The sequence below is a fragment of the Mesoplodon densirostris genome, chromosome 1, assembly GCF_025265405.1.
Source record: "Mesoplodon densirostris isolate mMesDen1 chromosome 1, mMesDen1 primary haplotype, whole genome shotgun sequence".
Classification (NCBI taxonomy): domain Eukaryota; kingdom Metazoa; phylum Chordata; class Mammalia; order Artiodactyla; family Ziphiidae; genus Mesoplodon; species Mesoplodon densirostris.
Genome location: NC_082661.1, coordinates 49,933,963 through 49,959,561, shown reverse-complemented (window position 1 = coordinate 49,959,561; position 25,599 = coordinate 49,933,963). Strand labels below are relative to the sequence as shown.

At 52.2% G+C, this 25,599-nt stretch overlaps 2 protein-coding genes across 2 annotated transcripts; one reads left to right on the top strand and one right to left on the bottom strand.

Moving 5' to 3' along the window:
* Window positions 1-841: 841 nt before the first annotated feature.
* ZNF488 (zinc finger protein 488) lies at window positions 842-1,816 on the top strand. The gene has a single exon (XM_060079556.1). The coding sequence runs from the start codon at window positions 842-844 to the stop codon at window positions 1,814-1,816; it is 975 nt and encodes a 324-aa protein (XP_059935539.1).
* A 9,979-nt stretch (window positions 1,817-11,795) lies between these two features.
* RBP3 (retinol binding protein 3) lies at window positions 11,796-21,279 on the bottom strand. Its single transcript, XM_060079495.1, has 4 exons — window positions 18,232-21,279; window positions 15,795-15,985; window positions 13,773-13,915; window positions 11,796-12,274 (listed from the first exon to the last, which is right to left on the bottom strand). Exons 1-4 carry the CDS (start codon window positions 21,277-21,279, stop codon window positions 11,796-11,798), a joined length of 3,861 nt encoding a protein of 1,286 aa, XP_059935478.1.
* Window positions 21,280-25,599: the final 4,320 nt, after the last annotated feature.

The window sequence follows — 25,599 nt, the reverse complement described above, 5'->3', positions numbered from 1 at the left end:
GCAGACAACAGGAACAGCTCCAGACCCAAGCCACCATGTCTGGATGTTACTGTCCAGCTTTTCCCCTCTGGTCACCTGTGCTACAGCAGCTCCTGTGTCCAAGTGCTTGTAGTGTCTTGGAGTTTCTGATGATTTGGGAGAAAAATTAGCGTACTGAGCAGCAAGGAACATAAACTGCTTTAAATCAGGGTGCAAACATATTAGAGTTGTCAGCCAAGTCAGACTGACTGGTAGAAGCCTTGTGTCGCTGTTAAAAGATAGCAGCTGCTGCCTGGAGGTTGACAGATGTGGGGCAGTACTGAGCCTGGCCTCTGGGTGGGAGCATTGTGCGCTGTGGTCCTTCCCCCCAATGGAGTCCTGGAGGTGAAAGCATTGTGCTCTGAGTCAGGGTGAGTTGCTGCATCTGTAGTAGTCAGGGTTCTTTGGATGCAAAGGACAAAAACTGTCTCTTGCCAAGTTAGCCAAGAAGATTAATTAGAAGGACTGCTTGTCTAACATCACACAGCTGAGGACTGGCAGAGCCTGGACTCACAGGGACACTTGTCTGCCCTGAGTTCATGCTCCTATCAGCACTTGCCCTGAGACACCAAGGTCCCAGGTGAGAGAAGGCTTTCTATAAGTTCCTACAACCTGCGTGCTCCTGTACGTCCCTGAGTGGAGAGCACGCTTCTCACTGCCTTTTGCTTCCTCTCTCTGCAGAGCCCTGTGGTCCTAGTGTGCCAACCCAAGCACCAGGGGGAGCCCTTCAATCTCAGGGCCCCTCCCCGGTCCCAGAAGCCTCAGAGACTGACAGCTGTTGGAGCGTCCACCTTGCGCAGCTGGCCCAGGCCCTGCGGTCCCCATGGCTGCCGGGAAGGGAGCTCTGCAGAGCCCTTCAGCTGAAAACAGATGGCAGCTTAGTGAACCCGAGCAGGGCTGGGGCTGCAAGCCAGTGCTGCTGGAGAAAACAAACTGCCTGGGCTCTGAGGCTGCCCCAGTCAGCGGTGGCCGGGATGAGGCCTGTGCCGAGATGGCGCTGTCAGCAGCCCCGGGCAAGCTCAGGCTGGGAAAGCTGATGCCCCGAAAGGCTTGCTGGGAACACGGGCAGAGCGCCTTCATGGAGGTGCCTCGGCTCAAGAAGAGGCTTGGGGGCAGGCAGGCCCAGGAGAGGGTGCACAGTGACCCTGCAGGCCAGCCTGGGCCCCAGAAGCTGACCCTGGACATCCCCAGGGACCCGGCTAGCATCACCTGCTTCTCAGTGTGGCCCAGTGGAGCCCGCGGGGAGCAGAGAAGTGCCTTCAGCAAGCCAACCAGGAGTCCAGCAGGGAGACCAGGGCCAGCCTCCGTCTTCCAGGAAGGCAGACCTGTAGACGCCCTGGGGGAGGTGCTGGGACTCATCAACACAGTAGATGTCAGTTGCTGGGGTCGACTTTCCAACTCCAAGCTTTTGGTGGGTGATTTCTGGAACCTGCAAATGGTGCCACCAAATGCTCCTCTCTGCGGCACTTTCCTGGGTGACCCCATGCTGTGGCTCAAGCACGCCACGGCCCAGATGCCCACACCTCCGTCGTGCTCCTCCACCGCCTCTCGGGCCCTGCTGCCCGCCACGCTCACCTCCCTAGGCCTGTCCACCCAGAACTGGTGCGCCAAGTGCAACCTCTCCTTCCGCCTGACCTCCGACCTGGTCTTCCACATGCGGTCCCACCACACAAAGGAGCACATGGGGCCCGACCTGCATTCTAAGAGGCTGAGAGAAGAGGCCCTCACGTGCCCCGTTTGCCACGAGTACTTCCGCGAACGCCACCATCTCTCCCGGCACATGACTTCTCACAGTTAGCAGGCGGTTTGGAACAAGGGCGTCCAGCACGTGGTCGTGAGGCTGAGATGGCTCATGGAGCCTTCCTCCGAAAAGACTAGTCACAGTTGTCCACAGGGCCGTCTCCTTGGGTGTTTGAGGATGAACAGCTCAGTCATAATTGGAAAAAGTCAACCCACCTCCAGGATGTGCTTTAAAGGAAGTAAAGTCGTGAAATGATGCGCTTTGCTAATGGCAGGGTATGGTGACGAATAGGCATCAAGTGTTTCTGACATTTTCAAGAGTGAGGGCTGTGCTCCCGTCCCCGTAACTCTTGCTCCATGTGGAAGCAAGTCTGGCACCCAGCATGGGCTTTGGAGGCAGACAGACCTGGATTGGGATCTTGGCCCTTTCGCATACTGGCCCTGAGCCTGGGCAGATTGCTCTAACTATCTGAGTCCCGGCGTACTTCTCTGCAATATAGAGATGGTAACACCTGTGTCTGAGGGATGTTGTCAGGATCGTATGGGAAGACGTGTGGGAAATGGCCAGCATGTGCCCGGCAGTGTCATCGCAGAGTAAACGGTACTATTAGCATGATCCACATTAGTCAACTATTGTTAAGTGACAAAATTTCAGTGGCAAACAATGCAGAGCCCCTGTTTCTCAGTCATGGCCCTGTGGGTTGGCTGGGGTTGAGCTGGGCTTGGCTGATCTTGGCTCCAAGGTTGCTTTCTCTCTCAGGACTGTTGGGCTGCCCAGTCATGCTTCTCTCATGGTTACACCAAGAGCACAGCAGGACAAGTCCAAATACCCAAACACAACCCAAGCCCCTGCTTGCTCCCTTCCACTAATGTCCCGTTGGCCAATACAAGTAGATGGCCAAACCCAAAGTTAAGGGGTGAGGTGTGCATATGGCCAATGGGGAAGTCATGAGTGAGTGTATAATCCTACAGGGGCCGGCGGAATTGGGACCAATAATTCAACCAACACCTGGTCCCGGGTTCTTCACACTCTGAATACGTGAAAATGGGAAAATGAAACAATGCATACATGCACAGACACCCCTTAACTCTCAGGAAGTGAGCATGCACAAAACCTTAAGGCTTGAGACATTGTGAAGACTGGGAGAGTTCTGGGTACCGTTTATTATCTGATGCATGTTGAGTTTCAGTACCTATGCTGTTTATCCACATTTGTCCTTTTTCCTAACAATGCAAACCTCAGGTCATAAACTCTGCTGGAACACAAGCCAGTCTGTGTGAAAGCCCTTTGTTGGAATTTCTTTCAAGTCACTGCAGTTCTTTTGAGTGGTTTCCACCTCACTTTCAAGATTCGTTCATTTGACCTGCAGTTTCCAACCCCTCCTTTGGGGCCTCGGTCACAGAGCTCAGGCTTGTGGGTGGGAAGGAGCTGGTGGGGGTCTCAGCCAGCAGCGAGCCAGCCATCCAAACACCCGCAGACTCCGCCTCCCCTCTCCATTTCCACGGCAGGCTCCCACCTTGCCCAAGGCAGCTGCATGTCCCCCCTCTGGCCCAGCCCACACCTGTCCCTCTCTCTCCCACTCCCCCCACCTCCCACCCATTCTCCACAGCCAGAGGTATATTCATTCATTTCTTGGCCTCCCTGGGCACCCGTGCTGTGCCGGATTGTGTGCCAGGCCCCACCGGGGGCACAGTGAGTTCGACCCACTGTGTGAGTCGAACACAGTCCTTGTTCAGGATGTGAGATGATTAGGGTGCAGTGCAACAGATGCAGAACAGAGGCCTGTGCCGGGGTGCTGGGCACGTTGGGGGGCATGCCCAAGTCAGACCTGTGGGTAGGGGAGGAGGGTACCCCTGGAGGCCTCCTGAGGGGTGGGGATGTGATCTGAGCCTCAGAGTCCAGCAGGAGCTGGTGATTCAGACAGCGAGGGCAGTGCTGGGGAGAAGGTGGTCCTGAGCTATAGTGTCTGAGGCTTCTCCAAGGCCCAGGTGGGGCAGACTTAGTGGGGAGGTGGGCCTCTGAGATGGAGACATAGGAAGGCATCGAAGGAAAGGAGTTCGGACCAGGGCCCTGGAGGGCCGGCTCCAAGAAACCCTTCCAGGGGGCCTCTGGCTGCAGCAGGAAACGTGGGCTGGAGGAGAGGAGATGGACCCCCTGAGCCATTTCCTCTGCATCTGGAAGGAAGCAGCAGTGCTCCACAGAGGCAACAAGGAAGCACCCCCATTTCTACAGGGAGACTTGGAGGCCCCACCCTCCCTGAAGGAGGTCAGGAACCCTGCAGGCTGGGCCCCTTTAGGAGCTGCGTGGGGCTACAATTTGCCCACCGGGAGGCTGTGCCCATAAGGGGGCTGAAGCTTTGGGGAGCCTCCCTCTCCTGCCATCCCATGTGGGGAAGAAGATTAATTAGAAGGGCTGCCGTCCCATGTGGGGCAGGAGAGGACACCTCATGGGGTTGGAATCTGAGACTCCACCCCATGCACTGATGTACGTTATGTCATTTAATCCACATGATACGCCCAGGAGGGAGATACTTTTTTAAATTAATTAATTAATCAATTGATTGATTTTTAATTTTTGGCTGTGTTGGGTCTTCATTGCACGCGGGCTTTCTCTAGTTGCGGCGAGCGGGGGCTGCTCTTTGTTGCGGTGCGCGGGTTTCTCACTGCGGTGGCTTCTCTTGTTGTGGAGCACGGGCTCTAGGTGCGTGGGCTTCAGTAGTTGCGGCATGTGGGCTCAGTAGTTGCAGCACGTAGGCTCTAGAGCACAGGCTCAGTAGTTGTGGCACACGGACTTAGTTGCTCTGCAGCAGGTGGGATCTTCCCAGATCAGGGCTCGAACCCGTGTCCCCTGCATTGGCCGGCAGACTCCCAACCACTGTGCCACCAGAGAAGTCCTGCAGGAGGTAGATACTTAATTCCCATTTTACTACGGAAGAAACTGAACTCCAAGAGGTCAGGTGACTTCCCTAAGACCATGGGTTCTGGAGAAGCAGTACAAGAATAAGACCCCAGGACTGCCCCACTTGTGCTCACATCCTTCCCAGCCTGCCATGCGTCTGCTCAGCCCAGCCAGGTTGTGTGGCATTGTGGACGATGAAAAAACTGGGACTTAAGACAGGCATTGACTCCCTGTCTGCAATTTCAACTTGCACCCTTCCTCCCCTCCCCAACATTTTCTATTGCCCTTCTCTTGAGCACTTTTCACCGTTTTGCTTACTCTTTTTACTGATTTGTCTTGTTTCTTGTATTTCCCATCACTAGAATGTAAGTTCCATAAGGGATTTTTGCTGTTTTGTTCGCTGCTGTATCCCCAGCAGCTAGAACAATGTAGGCAAATAGCAGGCATCCAACAGACCTCTGTGGGAGGAATGAACGAGATGCCTGGTTCTGGCCTCATTCCTGACAAACCAGCTTTGCACAAGGGTTTCGACATCTGTTAAAATGGATGCACAGCTGTTCTCCTCTGACTTGTTGGATTGCTCTATAATTTCTTTGAAATCAGTTTGACAGGCATAAGTGCACTATACTAAAACAATAGAAATTTAGAATTGAAAGGGATTCTACATTTCTAGTCCATTCCCTGACTTCATAGCAGTGAGCATTGAGGTCCATGATGAGCTGACATGCAAAGCGATGCAGGGCAAGAGGTGGTGAGGTCAAGGCTAGGACCCCTGAGATGTCTACAATGGTGTGTCTTCCCTGGCCCACCCACACTTCTCTGGGAACCTCGGCTATGGCTGCAAACAGAATGATTACTGATAGTGACCACATCATTCATAAGCAAGAGAGACATTTTGAAAAAAAATTAAAGTTAATTAATTTTATGAAGAAGCACAAGAAAACATCTCCCAAGTCAACTTTTTAAGATGGAGTTCATTTTGGTAAAAATTGATGTAGATGCAAGTTGCTTTGTAGCCATTCAAATGGACAGACGCCAAGATGGCTTATGGAGGTGATGACTTACAGTTTATTAATGTGGCAGTTCCTACTTGTCACCAGGCTGCGTTCCCAAAGTCCCCATGGCAGTTGAAGCCTGTCTCGTCCCTTTTCTCTCCTACCCTCCTATATCGACTGGGGATCAGTCACTTTTAATCATGACTTTGCCCACACTCTCTCTGCCACCTTCCATCCCAGTTAAGAGTTGGCAGATGATGTTGCCACAGAACATCACATCAGCAGGTATGAATTTTACTCGACAATTCTGGGGTAAGAATCATCACATTCCTTAAATTCTCTATATCTAATTTAATCTGTTCTCTACCGTAATCCTATTCTTTTTTTTTTTTTTTTTTTTTTTTTTTTTTTGCGGTACGCGGACCTCTCACTGTTGTGGCCTCTCCCGTTGCGGAGCACAGGCTCTGGACCCGCAGACCCCGCGGCCATGGCTCACGGGCCCAGCCGCTCCGTGGCATGTGGGATCTTCCTGGACCAGGGCACGAACCCGTGTCCCCTGCATCGGCAGGCGGACTCTCAAGCACTGCGCCACCAAGGAAGCCCCGGTGATCCTATTCTGGTAGGACAGGCAGTCTGTCTTTTTAAAATCCCTCCCCTGTCTCTCCAGTTTACAGAACATTCCCTAGCACCTCCCACCTAAGAATACCCTCTCTTAGCATCAAGCAGCGTCCCCATGCCGTGTTGGTGTCTTTGCCTCTATCCTCCAACGTGCTCTGGATCTTCTCCCAGGATCTCAGCCCTGGTGGTTTTCTGGCAATACCATCATTAGGCAGGTAACACAGGAGCCCCTAAGCCAATAAACAGAAAGTCTTGGCTTGCTTTTTGGACAATGGAAGAGAAAATACCTATAGTGGCTGGAAAAATAGCAAATTATATCTCAATATATGACCTCCCAAACAGCAGCCATTCCATTAAGATTTCTAAAAGTCCCCCAAATGTGCTCATGAGGCTAAAATGAGACATTCTGAATTCAGATCCATTTTAGTTCTCAATTTTAACCAAGATTTGCTTTTCTTTCTGCTTTTATCTGGAAGAGAAGTAAAACCTTAACAAGGCCAGGGTCCTAGGTCCATATCTACTTCTGGCCAATTCCTGAATCTTAGACCGCAGATTCTACTCAAAAGACTATATAATTATGTTAATGAAAGTGTGTGTAGCCCACTGGGCTTGGGGAGAGTGGAGGGAAGAGGAGGTGAGGGTCACCCTGACACCTGGAGCTCATGTGTCCTAGGTGAAGGCTCCTTAGTGCCAGGCCAAGTGCAGCTCTCAAGAGAGGCCAGAAATCAGGACCGTATGTGGAATTGTCTCTCTGAAAAACCGATGGCCAAAATGACATGGACTTAAGGAAGTACGTTAGTGGTGGTGGCATGGGGAGGGGCAGGAACCACCAGCTGGAGACCCCTAACTCTGTTATGCTCCCAGCCTTTGAACCAACTGGGTGGTGGGCCTGGCCCTGCTAACCTCACAGTACGGCCCTGTTCCTCTAGGCACAGGGAGAGACCCTATAGAGGGGTGAAAGTCAGCAGGCGTTGTCCTAAGGTAAACCTCCTAGCCTTTCTTTCCTTGGGAGGTGCTGCCGCCCCCTGGTGGCAGCATGCCTCCCCTGCAGGCCACTTCTCTTCAGAGAAGGGGTTTTACATGCCCTGCCTGTATGTATAATTTTGGTTTTGTTTTTGGTAGTAGAAGTCATGTGTGAGGTCTAAGCATCATATAGTAAGATGGGAAATCCATAGAATAAAACTTCTATTTTAAAAACAAATTATTCTCCAATGTGTTTTGATTTGTGCCGCACCCTAGAAAAGAAGAATTTTTGGAAAGCGATTTTGAATGGGCGTTGGGGAGACAGTGCCTTCTGGAAGGAGGGTAGCCGTTCTTGTTCTTTAAATGTAACTTTTTCTTCCCCAGCCATCTTATGTTTTCCTGGAGCAGGAGACAGGAAGCCAGTAGCCTCTGATACCCTTGCTATTCTAAGCTGCTTGGATTAGGAGGCTATTTTCACTGCCAGCCACCCTGATCTGCAAGGTAGCAAGGAGGTCCTTAGGCAGCTAATCCTATAGAAATCAGGAAGTGTGAGTTGAGCGCTCTCCACTGGGGACCTTGGAGGCAGGTTTCTTTGCCCACAGCTGTGATTCGGGCTGTATCCTTTTTCTTTCCAAGTTGTATCCTTTCATTGCATTAAAGCTGTGTGGGTGGCCATGACCCTCACTGACACACAAATGGGGCCGTCTGCTTTGTGTTGGGCTGTTCGGTAGATGGAGGCACACAGGAAGTAGGGGGTGAGTGAGATGGGAGAAGAGCTGGGGTCCTACCCTCTGGTGATCCAACGTGTGCCTGAGAGCTGGGTCAAGCTTCCAGCAACGATCCTGATGGCGAAGGTCCAGCCTGTCTGTGGCTGGGGATACCCTGGGAAAGGGGGTGGATGGCCTGGTCCAGCCCCTCTCACAGCACATCAGTGGGTGCCTTGAGGGGTCCTCAAGCGGGGGGACATGGGAGAAGGTTGCATGGCAGAGCAGTGGCCCTGGCTACAGGCCGGAACACAGAAATGGGGCAGGAGGCTGTGGTGGGGATTTAGGTACCGAGCCAGGACCTCAGGACAAGGCAGAGGGGATGGACGGTGCAGTTCATTGTAAGAAAGCAAAGTCTGTGGCTGGTTGAAGCGGAGAAGGATATCTTGAGAGGAGCCAGGGCTGCACCCAGTGTTGGGTGGGCAAGCAGGGGGCCCAGGCTGAATAGTAGGCAGAAGCAAGGAGCTACTCAGCAGGACCTCAGCTGTGGTCAGGCAGGGGAACCACCTCTGGAAGGTGCTGCTTCTGCCCCTGATAAGTCGGGGCATGACCATGCTGCCCTGCACACTGGACATCTGGCCATTGCTGCTACCAAGCTTCCCTGGGTCACTTGCTCCATAAAAAAAAAAAAAAAGTCCTGCATAGGGGCCTCTGGTTGGCCCAGGCAGGACCACCTGTCCATACCCCACAGCCAGGGAGCTGGAAAAGTGAACGTCCAGGACATCTGGTTTCATGGTGGGGGAATGGTTACAGCTGACATTGGCCAAGCACTAGATTAATCATTCAATCTACACAGCCCCCAAAGTGTTATTATCTCGTCCATCGCATGAATGAGGAAACTGAGGCTCAGAGATGTGAAGTAAGTTGCCCAGAGTCACACAGCCTGGAAGGGGCAGGGCTGGCCTTCCTATGTGGGCAGGCTCAAGCTGGAACCTGAGCTCCTAACCACCTCTCTGCTTCTGAGTAAGTCTGTTTCCCACAGGTTCATATGGGGAGCAATTCTCTGAACATCCAAAGGGGGTGCAAATGCTGGTGGCCTAAAGGAGGGCAAACATCCACTGTGTTAGGTGTGTGACCGCCAGTGAATAACTGATCCTGTCCAAAGCTCTGGGCGGAGCTGACTCTGGTGGAGATGGTAATAATGGATGTCCATGTGGTGTGAAGCTCAGAAGAGAGATCTGTGTATGTCACCCACCCTAAACCGCTCCGCCCCTTCCCCTGTTTAAGACCCACCAGGGTATTTGCCATCTGTGACACCACAGTGCCTGTGGGACACCTTAAACAAATTAAACTGCAGGAAACACCAGTGGTGCAAATCAAGGAAAACCAAAAGATGTGAAAGGAAAACCCATAAAAAAATGAACGACCACTAATGATCACTAAGGTATAGATAGTGAGTCAGTTATATAATTTATGTTATCTTATTTATTATATTTTTGGAATAATGATGGCCACATTTGAAAATAATGATATATGCTAATTATAAGGATTTAAGAAAAAGAGAAGGTATAAATAAGAAAGTTAAAACATCACCCCAGGGCTTCCCTGGTGGCGCAGTGGTTGAGAATCTGCCTGCTAATGCAGGGGACACGGGTTCGAGCCCTGGTCTGGGAAGATCCCACATGCCGCGGAACAACTGGGCCCGTGAGCCACAGCTACTGAGCCTGCGCATCTGGAGCCTGTGCTCCAGCAACAAAAGAGGCCTCGATAGTGAGAGGCCCGCGCACCGCAATGAAGAGTGACCCCCCGCTTGCCACAACTAGAGAAAGCCCTCGCACAGAAGTGAAGAACCAACATAGCCAAAAATAAATAAATAAACAAATGTGGGTTTAAAAAAAAAATTTTTAAAAAAACTGGAAATAATAACAGTCCTTTATAAAAAAAAAAAAACATCACCCCAAATGCTACCATCTAGAAGAAACCATTGTTTGATTTAGGTAATCATCTCACAGCTGTGTGTGTGTATATATATATATACACACACACACACACACACATACATATATATGCATGTATATATATGTATGTATCTCTTTGTGGGTGTATGTAAGAGAGAGAGAAAGAGGGAAGAGAGAGAGTCCTAGAGTGTAAGCATATAATGTGGTCACACATTTGCCTGGATAGCAGTAGGTTTAATGAAGAAAAATGTGAGTATGTATGATAACTACTAAAATTCGATCATGTCATGAATCTTACTTGAATTTAGCAGGAGGAAAAGGAGCTGGAGAGAAATCTTGCCTTCCATCAGGGCTTTCCAGTTTAGACAGGGTTGTTTTGAGGTGTTCTAGTGGAGAAACCCCTAGGGATGGAGGTGGCCCAGATTCCCCACATCTCTGAGGTCTAGGGAAGGGGCTGATGAAGCCCAGGCCATGCCTGGTGCCCTGGGGAGTCGCCTTTGGCAGCTGCAGCCTGGACTCACCAGAGGGCCAGGCCAGACAGGACCAGAACTTCATCCTCTCCCTGGCAGTCCTGGAGCCTGGAGCTCTGGGAGCAGGGATTGTGCACTGGGATCTCCCCGCCCTCCAGGCCTCGCCCCACCATGACTTTGGGCAGAGCCTCCGAGGTCTCTCATTTTTGAATCCCTGTGACTCTAGCAGAGCAGAGTTGCATGGACCCAGGGCACAAACCGGGGGCCTCTCATCCCCCCAGGTTACCCCTGGGCTCCAGGTCTCCCAGGGCTGGCCCAAACCTGGGGGAGGTCTTGGGCTCTGCCTGCCTCAAACTTCTCACCCTGTTAGGAGTCATCTTGGTCACCAGAGCTGGCACAGTGCCAGGCTGCACTTGGACGAGCAGGGCAGGTCCCCAGACCACCACCCAGGGCCACTCTCCCCTCTGGTAGCATCGCTGCATGGCGGGATTCTGTGTGGCACCAGAGCTCACTTTTGGGTCCGTGGCAGAAGCAGGAGAACAAGGTCATGGAAGGAACGTGAAGGAAAGATAGACTTGCTGTGTAGAATTAGATTGGGAGGGTTTAGGGCAGGGAGGAGAGGGTTCTAAGTGAAACTGAACTTGTCTTCGTGTGTCTGAGGGCTGCTGCTTGGAGGAAAGCATAGTTTTGCAGCTTGATAGCCCTGTGTGTTTACTGTGTATCCACTGCCTGTGTCAGTGCTGGGCGGTAGGAGACGAGGATGCGTAGGACGGTTTCCACCCCTGAGGACTACACAGCATGGTGGGGACAGAAATGATCCCAGGGCAGAGAGGGAGAGGTACACTACTGGGGAAGATGCAGGTGCAGGGACGACAGAATGGGGACAGTGTAGCGGGGGAGTGGGGCTCCTGACCTCTGGGCCTGCACTGTCCCACATGGGAGCCACGAGGTGCAGGTGGTTGCTGTGTGCTAGACCCGTGACATGTGCCAATGGAGATGTACTATAAGCGCGGGACACACACCGGATCTCAAAGACTTGGTGCAAAAGCATCTCATTCGTAACAATTTTTATATTGAATACACATTGAAATGATACTACTGGGAATATAGTGGGTTAGAGTATACTATTAAGATTAATTTCACCTGCGTCTTTATACTTTCCTTAAAAATGTAAAGTGACACATGTGCCTGGCATCCGTGGCTCACGTTATGACGTTATTGGACAGAGATGCTCTAGTTGACAGCATGAGGACCAGGGGTTGGTGACTAAGAAGCGTGGGTGGGGATAGATATGGACTCCACTTCCCTGGAGGGGGTTGACTTTGTGAAGGGGGTGAGCTTCCTGTCCTGAGGTGTTCCAACAGAGAGGATGCTGGCAATTGGGAAGACACCAGGTATATGAGCTCCAAGGGTACCTCTGATTCTCAAGCCTAGCCAGAGGGCAGCAGGCCCCTTTTCTGCCCTTTGGGGGCCTCAGTCAGGACCTCATGCCTGGGTGCCCCTTGGATGTGTCCCAGAGGTCCCGCCCTTTTCTGGTTCTGACCACGGTGGCCCTTGCGGCGGCCCTGCAGGCGTGGGCTCCGCCTCGCCCTTAGCAGAGTGTGCTGGAGCATCTCCTTGGCTCTGGCGAGGGCTGCATCTGCAGGGACAGCCACGTCAGGCACCACGCCCACCCCTTCCCAGGAGCTGCCGTCTGCAGCCCCCACTGAGCGGGCAGTGGGGATGGTGATGTACAGGTCGGTGTCATCCACGTGGTAGGTTTGCGGCAGCTGGCAGCCCCCACTGGTCACCTCCCCGATGACCAGTGCCCGGCCCAGCCTCTTCAAGATGTAGGTAAATTCCTCTGCGGCGCCAGCTGTCAAACTGCTGGTCAGAATGACCATACTCTTCTTGGAGCCGTAGCGTTCACCTGCAGAATATAAGGCCCTTCAAAATAGGGAGTCAAGTCCCCACCCTGGGCACCTGCCTTCTCCATACTGCTTAGACTCCAGAGAGGAGGGCCAGGGATTTAGTTCTGTGTCCTTGTGTCTACAGGCAAGTCACCCCACCTTTCCGAGCCCCAGTTTCTGCATCTGTAAAATGGGGATAAGGATGTGTGCCAGATCCCGAGCATGCCAGTGCTTGAGAGATTTTATCACCAGTGATGGGAAGAGGCTGGACTGACTTACCCGAGAAAAGGGCTAACCTGACCAGACTCTCTTCACTTTGGACCCTCAGAAGAGCCAAGTTTGTGACTTAATGACGACAGCCCTCTAGGACAGTGATGTCCAATAGAAAAGCAACATGAGCCCGAATGCAAGCCACATATGTCATTTCAAGTTTTCTAGAAGCCACATTAAACAAGTAAAACAAAATTGATAAAATGAATTTTAATACTGTTTTATCTAACTCACTAAATCCAAAATTTGTTCCTCTCAAAATGTCATCAATAAAATTACTGAGATATTTTACATCCTTTTCTTCATAAAAAGTCTTCAAAATCTGGTGTGCACTGAACACTTTATGCATCTCAATCCATGTGTGGCATGTGGCTTTTGTACTGGACATCGCAATTCCAAGACCCCATGATCTGCAGATCTGTTTTTAACTACTGGTCTTGAATGTCTATTTGAATTGAGAATTCACCTGGTCCTGATTTTTATTTATATTTTGCAATATTATTGAATGTATATCTTGGAAGGTTCCCCCCAAATGCTTGTGTGATAAGGAAGTACGCAAATGAAAATTGCAGGGTGCTTTTCTGATCGGAGGAGGCACACCCCCCCATTGGTTTCCCAGCCCCCTCTTTTCAGATGGATGCACAGGTTCCTTGGTTTTGCAAGCTAGGCAAGGGAGATGGAGCAAGGCTATCCACCTGGGATGTGGCTGGAGACCCGTGGCTCTGTAAAGTGCGGGGCCTGTACTGCTTCCTCTGGCCACTGCTCTGGGCCCAGGGCAGGTAACAGAAGCCCCATCAGAGTTATGAACTTCCTTTAGGTAGGTGTGCTGGGAAGCTGCTGAGAGTTCAGGTGAGATGGAAAACCACTGGAAACGCCATGGGATTTGGTGATGGCCCAAGGACCCTTCTAGCTTTACATTTGTCTTGCAGGCTGATGGTTGCCGTGGCAGGAATGGCAGGCATTTTGGTTTTAGACAAACCAGTGTTCGAGTTTGGGAGCTATCACTTATTAGCTGAGTGACCTTAGACAAGCCATTTGACCTAGTTGGGACTCATTTTTCTCATCTAGAAAATAGGTATAATGGTACAGGTTTTGCATGGATTAAAGGTCTTATGTACAGAGTACATGGCATAGGACGGGGGCTTTATATTCTAGCTACAGTTACTTTTACCCGAACCCAAACTGTCTTTCCTTGATTTCCCAGAAGCTTCTAGAATGATAATAGGAAGGAAAGGCTTCTGTACCCACCTTCGAGCTGTGCGTGGGTCCAGAGCTCGCTGACAGAGTCATTGGGCCGGTTGTAGATTTTGTCCAGCAGAATAGGTGGGCCTTCGTCGAAAAAGTAGGAGCATATGGCAGAGATGGAGGAGGTGGGACCACCGATGTTGAACCTGAGGGAAGGGAAATGTTGCCCAGTGAGGGGCGGAGCCCACAGGGGAGCCCTCGGTGCCCCTCTGGGTGTCCTAATCCTTGCCCTGTGAAGGGTTCTAATTCCAGGCAGCCTCAGTCTGGTGTCCTTTCTTCCTCCTACAGAATTCTTTGGTTGGCATTTCCCAGAGTACAAGATTCTTGAGAACCAGAGACTTTGTGGTCAAATTCATTTAGAAAATACTGCATAACTTACCCACCCCTTCTGTTCACACATTAATACCTTATGTGATACATATTGTATATGTTATATTAAAGGCCCTAAGTCCTGCAGTCTGGAACTTGTTGATAAATTTCCCCAGCTTACTGACCATGGACTGCTCCCATGCACCCATGCTGCCTGCACATTTTGAGAGCACTGTCTTCCCTAGTTTCATGCTTGATAATTTCACAAAACCCACTAGGTATCTTAGTTGAGGCGTCCTAACATGGCTCTTAGTGTGGTGGAGTGTTCAGAGTTGTGGTACTGCATTGGGGTTGAGGGATCCTGTGATCATTCCAGGCTATTTGGATTTGTCCTGCTATGCGACCTCGCTGGGCTCCTGTCTCCTTATTTGTGAAACGAAGAATCCTGGGCTGGCAGTGTATTAGGAGTCTCTTCCAGTTGATGGTCTAGGATGACCCGGATGGGTTCAGGGCCCATGACTTCAGCATCTGAACCTCCAAACCTTGGCTTGGAAGGATCTTTAAGCAAAGTACACCTGTGGGCTGGGTCTCCTCTTTAGAGGAATGTGGATGACACAGTTAAGCAGAAAGAGACTTAGCATCAGGGTCATTTGGATGTTCAATAGAGCGTTGGGAGAATAAAGTCATCAGAGGTGCCACAGGAGTCCCCAAGCTCAAGTTCTGTGTATACCCAAACCCAAGCCCTGGGAGATGGTTCATCTTCCAGGGAGGAGAGTCCGCCTCTGGGATCCAGCGCCACCTAGTGACGACTAAGAATCACAAGAGTTTTGCAAGCCAGAAACCAGAGCTCCCTCTCAGTCAATCCAGCAGCTGGGGATGCAGGGGTGGGTGGCGGGGGGGAAAGTGTCCAATTCCCAGGGGAGCTGGCTTCCCCCTTCCCAGTGCCCATGGAAGGTGCCCAGGGCACGTCTGCTGATGGCCCCGGGAGTGACAAGCGGTCTGGTCACTGAAGGGCATTCTTCTACCCATTACCCTCCCAAGTCCCCTCCCCCAGCTCTCGGAAGGAAACTCAACCTGTATGAGGCATACCTTCACAGAAGCAGATGAGAGGTCTAGCTGAAAGCATACCCCCAACAATCATTTTGTAGAGTAAAGAGTTCTTTTTGCAACAATAGTGGCTAAATCGCAAATTCTCTCTGGGCCACTGGCTTTATGATTCTCATGACCAGGGTTGTCCTGGGCTGATTTTGTGAGATGTGAGGCACAAGCACAGGTGGAAGCCTAGCTGTCCCGAACACGGCTGATCATCAGTCACCTGGATGATGCCTGTTAAATATACGGATCACTGGACCTCACTCCTGGGGCTTTGGATTCAGCAGGGAGGGGTCCTGGAATCAGTGTGTTCAAGGTCACCCTTCCCCTCTCTCCTCACTGAATCCTGTGACTAGGTAAGGTTGGGGACCACTGGATTAGCTCAGTGGTTCTCAGACTTGGTCACCTGAGCTTAAAAAAAACCAACAGTGGTGGGGCCCCACCTGGCTAATTAAACCAGAACCCCAGAATAGCTGGCCAGAGCCCTGAGAGCCAGGCGGGCTATTCCACTTGGGTTCTGCCCGGCGTCCCAGGGTCCTTTCTTCCCTACTAGACTCATGGCTTTGACTGTCTTCCAGCAGCTGACCCAGCCTCACTGGGAACTGTTGAGCCCCGCCCACTGACCTCATGTCGACAATCAGGGCGTCCGTGTGTACAATCTTCTTCCAGACATGCTCCACCAGCAGCTCGGAGACCTGGGTGAGCAGCTCACAGTCCCCAAACATATCAAACCTCAAGTATCCAATGTTGCCCTCAAGCACATTAGTGTGGAAGGAAAACTTGATCAGGTCTTCAAAGACTTCAGGGGAAGGGATCTGAAAGAGTGGGAGGTCGGCTCCGTGTCAGGAGAGGAAAGATTTGAAAGCGCAAAAAAAATTTTTTTTAAGGTTCTGAGTATCTTTATTTCATTATTGACCATAGTACTTAAATGGACAATTAGCTCCGCTAAAGAAGAAAGTCCAGGTCAAACTCTCCCATAGCCATGGTTCCCTGTTCTCCTGCCAAACCATGCCCAGCATCCACCCCCTGTCCCTTCTGCCAGATACAGTGAAAGGTCAGATTTGAAAGTGGGTGTCATGGAGGTCCTTTATATCCTGAGATATATTGAGCCCACGGGAAGGGAGCTCACATTTCCTAAGGAGGTTGTAGGTGCCGGGGCCTTTCCTGATGGTATCCGGGAGGTTACATGGGAAGTGGGCCTGGGATATGAACCCCAATGAGTGGTCAGCAGCCTCCTTACAGGGAATGCTCATGGGTGCCAACCTCTCACCCTGGCGTCAGAGCTGAAAGGCCCAGGCATGGTCTCCACTCTGACTCCCCTGAGCTCCCCAGACACTTCTTGTCTCTGAGCTCATCATCTAAAGACATCATCATCTGAAGACAAGAACTACTGGGCCCTTGAGTCTTTACCAGGGGTCTGGCCCTGTGCTGAGCATGTTGTAGCAGTTACTGTAGAGAAGACACTATTATCCCCATCTTTTTACTGAAAAAAATTGAAGCACAGAGTGATTAAGTAACTTGCCCAAGGTCACACAGCTAATAAGTGGAAGATCCAGAATATGAATCCACACCAGGTGACTGCAAACCAGGAACACCCCTGCTGACTAGGACACCCGACCTCCAGGCCTTGTGCTGACCTCAGTCACAAGTCCTTGGGCCATGGGCCACTCTCCTCTGTACCCCTCCGGGCCTCAGTTACTCTTTTTGTAAAATGGGATAACAATTCGGCAGATAAGATTCGGCAGTAGGGTGCCCTCAGCCCTCCTCTGATTTCAGCCACAGCTTGACCCAGGCTGACAGGGCTTTGCCTCTAGCATACCCTTGTTTTTTACTCTCTACTTCAGGACCTTCTCCAAGCTGCCCCAGAATCTGAGAGAGTTCATGTCCCCAGGGGGACCTTTAGCTAACAGAGAGCAGGAGCCGTGGGGTCAGGTCTGCAGAGGCATTCCTCACACTTGTCAGGGCGCTGTTGCAATCTTCAGAAGCAACAGGCTCAATAATGCGCCCACACTTCCTGTCCCACTTTCCCTGCTCCCTCACTCCTGCTTCAGTGACCACCTCCCACATCAACTGACCGCACCTAAGCCCCTGTCTCAGGTCCTGGCTTCAAGGGAACCAGGACGAATGCTGCCTTGCCTACTTGTTGTGACTATGCAGTTATATCATAGATGATAAACACCATGGAGAGGTGCTGTAAAGGTGCTTTAGATCCAGCTCTTTGCTGATGGGAGTTCTTGGTGAGTCCTGTGGTGTGCTTTGGCCCTTGATAGGGAGAATTTTTCCCTCATCTACCCTGCAGCAAAGCTCCTCAGCCTTGATTTAACTTTTTAGTGTTCCCCAGACCTGCAGTGCTGGCTTCAAATATCTGGACCACACAGCCTGGCCCAGAATTTCCCATTCAGTTGGCCCTTGTATCATGGTGCACACCCACCCAGCACAATTCCTTTGGGAGACAGTACTTGGCATTGGGGGAGGGGAGGAGAAGGCAGTTGGTGTCTAACTAAGGCAGCCTCACTGCAGGGTTGTCCAGGCTGTGCGTGGACACTCCTGGACCTGTCCCCAGGCTCCATGCTCTAGCTCCAAGGAAACTGTGATGCCAGGACCTGTGCTGATTCCCTGTCTCCATCCCCCTGACTCATTCACACAAACTGCAAACCCCTGAGGCAGGCAGGTGATGTGGATGCACACAAACCCCACATTTCCAGAATAGGAAATCATGGGGACCTCATGTGACTTACCAACTTCTTTCTCCACCACTGACAATGAGAAGCCCTACAAACCCTTGCATTCTACCCAACCAAGAGTGAAGCTCCTTCTATACTAGCACTTTTCAAACTGAGCTCCTGTGGGTACCAATGTTCTACTGAGATGCTTAGGGACCTCATGGGCACATGAGGGACTGGAAGACAGGGTGAGAGAGAGGAAAAGATGTGACTGGTGAAAAATTTAACATGAAAACACGTCTGGAAGCCGTTGCCTTGCACCCTGCACAGAGCCCTGGATGTGTGGACAGTTGGTTGACTCTCTCCTGGGACTGTGCCAAGTCTCCCTTGTAACTCACCTGCATGGGTACAATCCCAGGAATGCGGTCCTTGGCATCCTCAGGGATATGGGCTGTCTTCAGGTGTGGGTCCCCGGACAGTACCTGCAGGTCAGCCTCCAGCATCTCGGCCAGGGCAGCTTCTGAGGTCACCCTGGCATAGCGGCTCTGCAGACGGCTCAGTTTGGATGCCATCTTGGCTCCCAGCTCGGGGGAGGCGTAGTTATCTGCCACGAGCTTCCCAGCTGTCTGCAGCACAGTGGGCACCTTGGCACGCAGGGCCACTATGTCCTGGGCTGTGGAGAGGGCCACGCTCATGGGCACGGTGATATCTGGCTCCACCCCAGCCAGGTCCCAGGCCTCACCAGTGCTGGCACTCAGGGCCATCTGCGTGGGCATGGAGGCATATAAGGGGCTGCTGCCCACCTGGTAGATGCCCACAGAGAGCGCCCCTCCAGCCGTGGGCTCGCCGATGATGGTGGCGCGCTGCAGGTCCTGCATGGTGTGAGCGAAAGCCTCAGCCGCCGACCCGCTGGTGTGGCTCACCAGGATGTAGAGGTCCTTGTGGGAGCCGTAGCGCTGGCCTGCCACCTGGGGCAGGGTCCATACCTCTGTGACCCTCGATGTGGCCCTGTCAAAGACAGAGTAGAGGTGCTGGCGGGGCTCTGCCTCAAAGAAGTAGGAACAGAGCAGCGGCACGGCCGTGGAGTAGCTACCAGGGTTGTAGCGCAGGTCGACCACCAGCGCGGGTGTGTCTACCAGCTTCTGCCATACCAGCTGTACCAGCTGCGGCCCAATGGCTTTCACCGTCTCCAGCTCAGCCATGGCGTCGAAACGCAGGTAGCCCAGCCGGCCTGGCAACACCTCTGTCTTGAACAGGGCCTCAATGAGGTAGGAGAGCTCCTCTGGGGAGGGGACGATGGGAGGTGGTAGGGGCACTTCCTCAGCCACCATCTCGCCGGGGCTGTGGAACACCAGCAGACGGTGGTCTCCAGACATCTCCTGCAGGTCTGCTGTGAGCTGGGAGGCCAGCGACTCCAGGTCCACTGCTGTGCGGTAGGCCCCCTGGGCCAGCTTGGCTTGCAACACGGCACCTGTCTGCCCCACGACCTCTGGCCGAGCATAGTGGGCCTCCAGCAGGTGCCCCGTGCCCTCCACCAACTCCCCCAGGCTTCGGTGGAACTCCAGCACCTCCTGGGCTCTGTCCAGGGCTTCCTCAGCCAACACGATGGCATCGGGGACCACGCCGCCCCCCAGCCAGCACTCGCCATGGTTGTCGATGAAGGTGAGCACGGGCACGGTGAGTGCCAGGTTGCCCTCGGGCGTCTCCAGCAGGGGCACCGTGTGCGTGTGCAGCAGGCTGCCTGCCGTGATCTCGCCCACCAGCGTGGCCCAGCCGAGCGACTGCATGAGGAAGGCCAGCTCCTCGGCTGCAGTGGCGGTACGGTGGCTGGTGAGCAGGTACACCCCGCGCTGGCTGCCGTATGGCTGGCCCAGCAGCTCAGTCTGGCTGAAGTGCTCCTGCGTGACATTGGTGCGCCGGTCGTAGGTGGTGAAGAGACGCACGGGTCCGGTGTCCGGTCCCTGGAAATAGGAGAGCAGCAGGGGCACGGCGGAGGACGGCCCCCCAGGATTCTGCCGCAGGTCCATGATGAGGTGCTCCGTGTCCTGCAGGGGCTCCCACACCTGGCGCAGGATGTACGGGGCCAGCACCCCCAGCACTGAGGCGTCGGCAAACCTGTCAAAGCGCAGGTAGCCCACGTTGCCCGGCAACACAGACACCTGGAACACGGAGTCCACCAGGGCCCGCCGGGCAGCCTCGTCCTCAGGCACTTCCGAGACCATCTCCGGGGGTTCTTCAGCTTCATCCTCGGGCCCAGAAGAGGTTTCTTTGGACCTGACCACCTGCACCAGGAGCCTGGGGTCCTCAGACACGGCCTGCAGGCCGGTGTTGAGCTTAGTGACCAGATCCTCCTCGGAGACCACCGAGGACAGGTCCATGTTGGCCAGGTGGTGCAGCAGGGCAGGCACGCGGTCCACCAGTGTGTAGTATTCCCGCAGGGCCTCCTGCAGGCGCTGGATGACTCCCGGCAGGGCGCGGCGCAGAGTGAGGATGGCCAGGGCCTTCTCCAGGGCCTGCTCGGCCGGTGTCCCCACACAAGGCAGCACCCCGCTGCCCTCCCAAGTCTGGCTGCCCTTGCCCAGGGGCCCCAGGGACCTGGACACGGGCACGGTGAGAAAGAAGTCAGACTGGCCTATCCTCAGCTTCTGGAGGTCCAAGGCCCCCCCCACAGTCCGCTCGCCCACCACAATGGCCCTGCGCATTTGTTTGAGGATGTAAGCGATGTCCTCAGCCACACCCCCTGTGCGACCACTGGTGAGGACTACCACATCCTTATCGGCACCGTAGTTCTCTCCTAGGACTTCAGGCAGGGTCCAGATCTCAGTGGTCGTATTAGAGGGGCGATCATAGATGGTATCCACGTGCAGGACTGTGTTCCCTGGGTGCAGGTACGAGATGACATAGGGGATGCCAGAAATGTGGCCCCCAGTGCAGTGGCGGAGGTCCAGCACCAAGGCAGAGGTGCCCATGAGCTTCCTCCAGACGTTGGCCGCCAGGAAGCTCCTCAGCTTGCTCATCACCTCCTGGCCCGGGATGTCGTCCACCCGCAGGTAGCCCACATTGCCTTCCAGAACCTCATGGCGGAGGCCATTATGCAGCCCCGCAATGAGTTCCTCTAGCGTGAGGTTCCTGAGTGCTGGGGCTTGCCGGGGAGCGTCGAGGGTGCTGGGCTCATAGGAGATGACCAGGCGAGGGTCGTTCAAGGAGCTCTGCACGCCAGCTGTCAGCACATGAGCCAGAGTCTGAGGGTCTGAGATGGCCAGGATCTCACCACTCTTGATGGCCTGCTCGATGGCTTCCTGCATCCCCATCAGGTTCTCTGGGAAGCAGTAGTTATCCAAGAGGACCTTGGCCATGTCCAGTACCAGGCTCGGCTGGAATAGGTGTGTAGGGCCAGCCAGGCTGCAGAGCAGCATGGGCAGGAGCAGGGCCCATTTTCTTGACATGGGGATCCAGAGGGAGGGCTGGCTCCTGCACAAAAGCTCTCTTGACACCGTGCGCCAGGCAACAGCACCGCCCTGCACGGTTGCCTTTCTCCCACGTCCTTCTCAGCCAGCGGACAGAAGGTCTGGGGCTAAACACGGGAGTTGGGGTGCAGCTTCCAGCTCCGGTAAGCCTTTAATCCTGTCTAATTCAAGCGCATCAGCCCTGGGGACTGGGGAGAGGCAGCGGAAGTGGTTTGACTCAGAAGGTAGGTGGGGCCTCATCTTGCTGCGCCACCTCTGGTCGACTAACGTGAATAACTACCGTTTGAGTTCCTGCCACGTGCCAGGCACTGTGCTCCATGCTTTACAGGCTGACAGTCTCCACCTTGCAAAGCAGAGTTATTAACCTGCAAGTGAATAGCATTTCCCCACTGCACTGGGTGACACACCCCTCTGGAATTAGAGAGAACTTGGGGACCTGGTGCTGCCACCCTCTACTCTGTGGCCTTAGGGAAGTGTCTTACTTATTGTGTAGATTAAGTGACAAAATATGGGTAAGGCACCTGACCGCATCAGGGAAGAAGGAAGCACTCAATTACTGATAAGTTCTCCGTGTCAGATAGTTGCTCTGTTTTGTAGCTGAAGAAACAGAGTTCGGTAGCTAACGGAAGCCCACCATCCTAGGTGGGGGGATGTGAGGGCAGCCAGAAGAAGCCTGTGGGGTCACAGTCACTTAGACCGTACTGAGGTTGAGTCTGAGGCTCCATCTACTTCACGGCTTGAAGTTTATTCCCCTGTCTTGCTAATGCATCCAGAGAACTGAAGTGGTTCCCCCCGACAGCTTTCAGATGATAGGAGTGAAATGTCTGAACTTCATTGTGGGGCATGATGAACGGGATTGGTGATTCCAGGGCAGATGAAGTTAGCGCTGAGATCTAACAAGCATCCATTATCCTGGCTAAAGTAGACCCTCGCTGGTTGAAGACTCGGCCCCTGGCCCACTGCTTGCAAGGAGAACTGAGTTGGAGGACTTAGGTCTCTGTGGTCCAGACCCCACAGGTATCCAGATCATCAGTCCCCAGAGAACTGCTGGACGCCTGCTCCTTCACATAGAAGTGACGTGGGTCCAGCTGGTGACTGATTTGGCACAGATTTCCAAGAATACCTACCACGGAGCCTAGACCTTAGAACGCCTGCTTTGTCTCCCCATCCCTCTGGGAGTGGGATTGCCCTCACTTAACAGATAAGACAGCTATGGCCCAGAGTGTGGTCACATAGCCAGGGACGAGCGCTGGGAGAGCCGCCTGGCTGCACTCTTTTCCCTTCGCCCCGTTACCGCCAGTGCACCCTCCTGGGACTGGGGGGCCACAGGCAGGTGCGCACGTGTGCCTCAGCCGGCAGCCGGCGGAGGTGCTCTTGGGGCCGGGGGACCTTCTCAGCACATTCGAGAGCCACAATCCGCTCTCTGGAAATCATTATCTGAGGATGTTTACCAAGTGGTTGATGAAGGCCAAAGAGGTCAATTAGCTAAAACAAACATATTCTTAGCTCATTAGGATTTGTTTAATGCCCAAGTGACATATGGTCACATCACTCCGCCGTTTGCAGCCAATCAAGTGAGACTGATTTATTATAATAATAAGGCCTCTTCAGTCCCCACTGGGAAGGCTGAGCCCTCGGCTCCACCGCCGCCTGGGGAATCACAACTCGGAACATGCCAGCCTCATCCTCTGAGGGCACTTTTCCATCATCGCTTGAGCCCAGGCAAAGCCTCTGGACCAGGAAAGGTGCGGATGCAGATAAGCAGGAATAAATATCTCTCTGGGGAAAGTGTTTCCCCTGGACTCATTAAAATGCAGTCTCGGGATGGGATGCCTGGAGCTGGTGTGGGGCTTTGATTTGTGGGGATGGCCCAGAGCCTCGGGGAGGATGTAGAAGCAGGCCTGGGGTCTGTTGCAAGTCCCTGGGGTGCCCAGGTTAGTGCCTGCAAGGGGAGATGATGTGTCCTCCTGTGGTTGTGGCCTGAGGCCAGTTCCCCAAACTCTCCAGGAGGAAGGGGTGTCCTGGCCCCCAGATGAAGGGGGCATAAGCAGGTGGCAGCTGTCTAAGGTGAGCACGTTCTGGGCAAGTCCCATTGTGAGAGCCAGGAGGAACTTCCACGCAGCCTCTGCCAGCTGTCGGCCCAGGGGCTACAGAGAGTCCCATTGTGATCTTGGGCGTTGAGTTTGGAGTTGGGATGCAGTCAAAACCCCTACCTCCCCCTCACTTGTACAAGCAGCCATGTGGGCAGAGGTGTTAAGAGCACGGGCTCAGGAGCCAGCTCCAAACCCTACCGCTTTCTAAAGTACAGACCCAGATTAAGTGACATGACTGCTCTGTGCCTTGGCTTCCTCAAAAGGGAAACAGCTTAAGGAGAAGAGCCTCACAGTATTGTTGTGACAGTGTCAGCATGTATGGTGAAGGAGCTGAGGTCACAGTAGCAGCTGATGAGTGGCAGACAGCCTGTGATCAGATCTCCCCAGTGGGGTTGGGGAGAGATAACCCAAGAGGCAGGGGTTGTCTTAGGGACCCTGGGGGTACCAAGTGCTTCTGAAGACCCAAACCTTCCATGGGCTTCTGTGTATCTGGAGAGTCTGTATACCTGAGAAAGGCCCTGACACAGTGTTCACTCCAGGGCACACCCCAGGGAGATTAAAAGGGGGACAGTGGCGCAGATGGTGTGTTACTGGGAGTCAAATGGAGCACACCTGGAGCCTGGGCAATCCCAGAAAAAGTTAATCTCCTGCTACATTACGGATTCTCTTTTTGCAGTGGTCAGAGGCCTTGTCTGTCTGGTTATTTATCCATTCATCTTCCTATCTATCTACATACCTACCTATCTATTGTTTTATGTTAGTTTTCCCCTCAGTGTTCATTATGGTCATTTTCAAGTGGCACAGCAAATATCCATGACCTATTCACCTAGATTCTACCATTGACATTTTATTACCCTTCCTTTCTCTCACCTCTGTCTCTCTGGTCCCCTCTCTAACCCTCAAGCCAACATATTTTTGGGATGTATTTCAAAGCAAGTTGAATCTTGACTTTATTTTATTTTAATCCTTTTTCTTTTTACTTTTCTAAAAATAACAGTAAAACATACTCATATTTGCAAGTTAAATAATTCATAAACATATGAACAATCTTCTCCCAAAGCCTTTCTAATCCAACCAATAATAACAGTTTAATGTGTAGCTGTCCTCACTTTTCTCTGTGTTCATATGTGGAAGCACATATGTAGGAGATCTATCTGTCCGTTCATCCATGGATCTGCCCATCTATGATGCTCATCCATCCGTCCATCTACCTAGTGTCACCTCATAATAGCACACAGGATAATTTGCATTTTGCTTTACTCACTTAAGCATACAGCAGAAACAACCTTCCAAGTTGAAGCATAAAGTTTGTTCTTTTAATGGCTGCATAATTGTCCTTGACAATTTACTGATCTGTTTTCCTAGCAAAAGATATTTTAAGTTGTTTCTGTTTTTGCTTCTATAAAGAATGCTGTGATAAGTGTTCTCAAATACATATTCTTAGGACTAGTGCCTCTTGCTTCTGTAGAAAAATTTCCAAACCTGGGCTTGCTGAATCAAATGGTTGGACACTTGTTTATTTTATTTTTTTCTTTATTATATTTTCAGTAACTTTAAAATTACATAATAAATGTGTATTTTTTCTTTTTCTTTTTACAACTTTATTTCTGTATGATTTATGTACAACTTTATTTATGTACGATACAATAAACTGCCCATCTTGAAATGTACAATTTGTTAATTTTTTTTTTTTTTTTTTTTTTTTTTTTTGCCGTATGCGGGCCTCTCACTGTTGTGGCCTCTCCTGTTGCGGAGCACAGGCTCCGGAAGCGCAGGCTCAGCGGCCATGGCTCAAGGGCCCAGCCGCTCCGCGGCATGCAGGATCCTCCCAGACCAGGGGCACGAACCCGTGTCCCCTGCATCGGCAGACGGACTCCCAACCACTGCGCCACCAGGGAAGTCCTACAATTTTAATTTCTAGTTATTCATTGTGTATTAATCTTATATCCTGCAACCTTGTTAAATTCATTTATTCATCCACTATGTTTTTAATAGATTCCTTAGAGTTTTCTAGAGGGATATTCATATTGTATTTCTTTCTCTCCCATCTACAGACTTCATTTCTTATCCTTGCCTTATTGCACTCCTTAGGACCTCTGGGGCCTTGATCCTGATCTTAGGGGGAAACAATTCAGTCTTTCATCATCAGTGTAATGTTAACTGTACATTTGTTTCTGTTTTGTTTTGTTTTTTGATAGATGCTCTT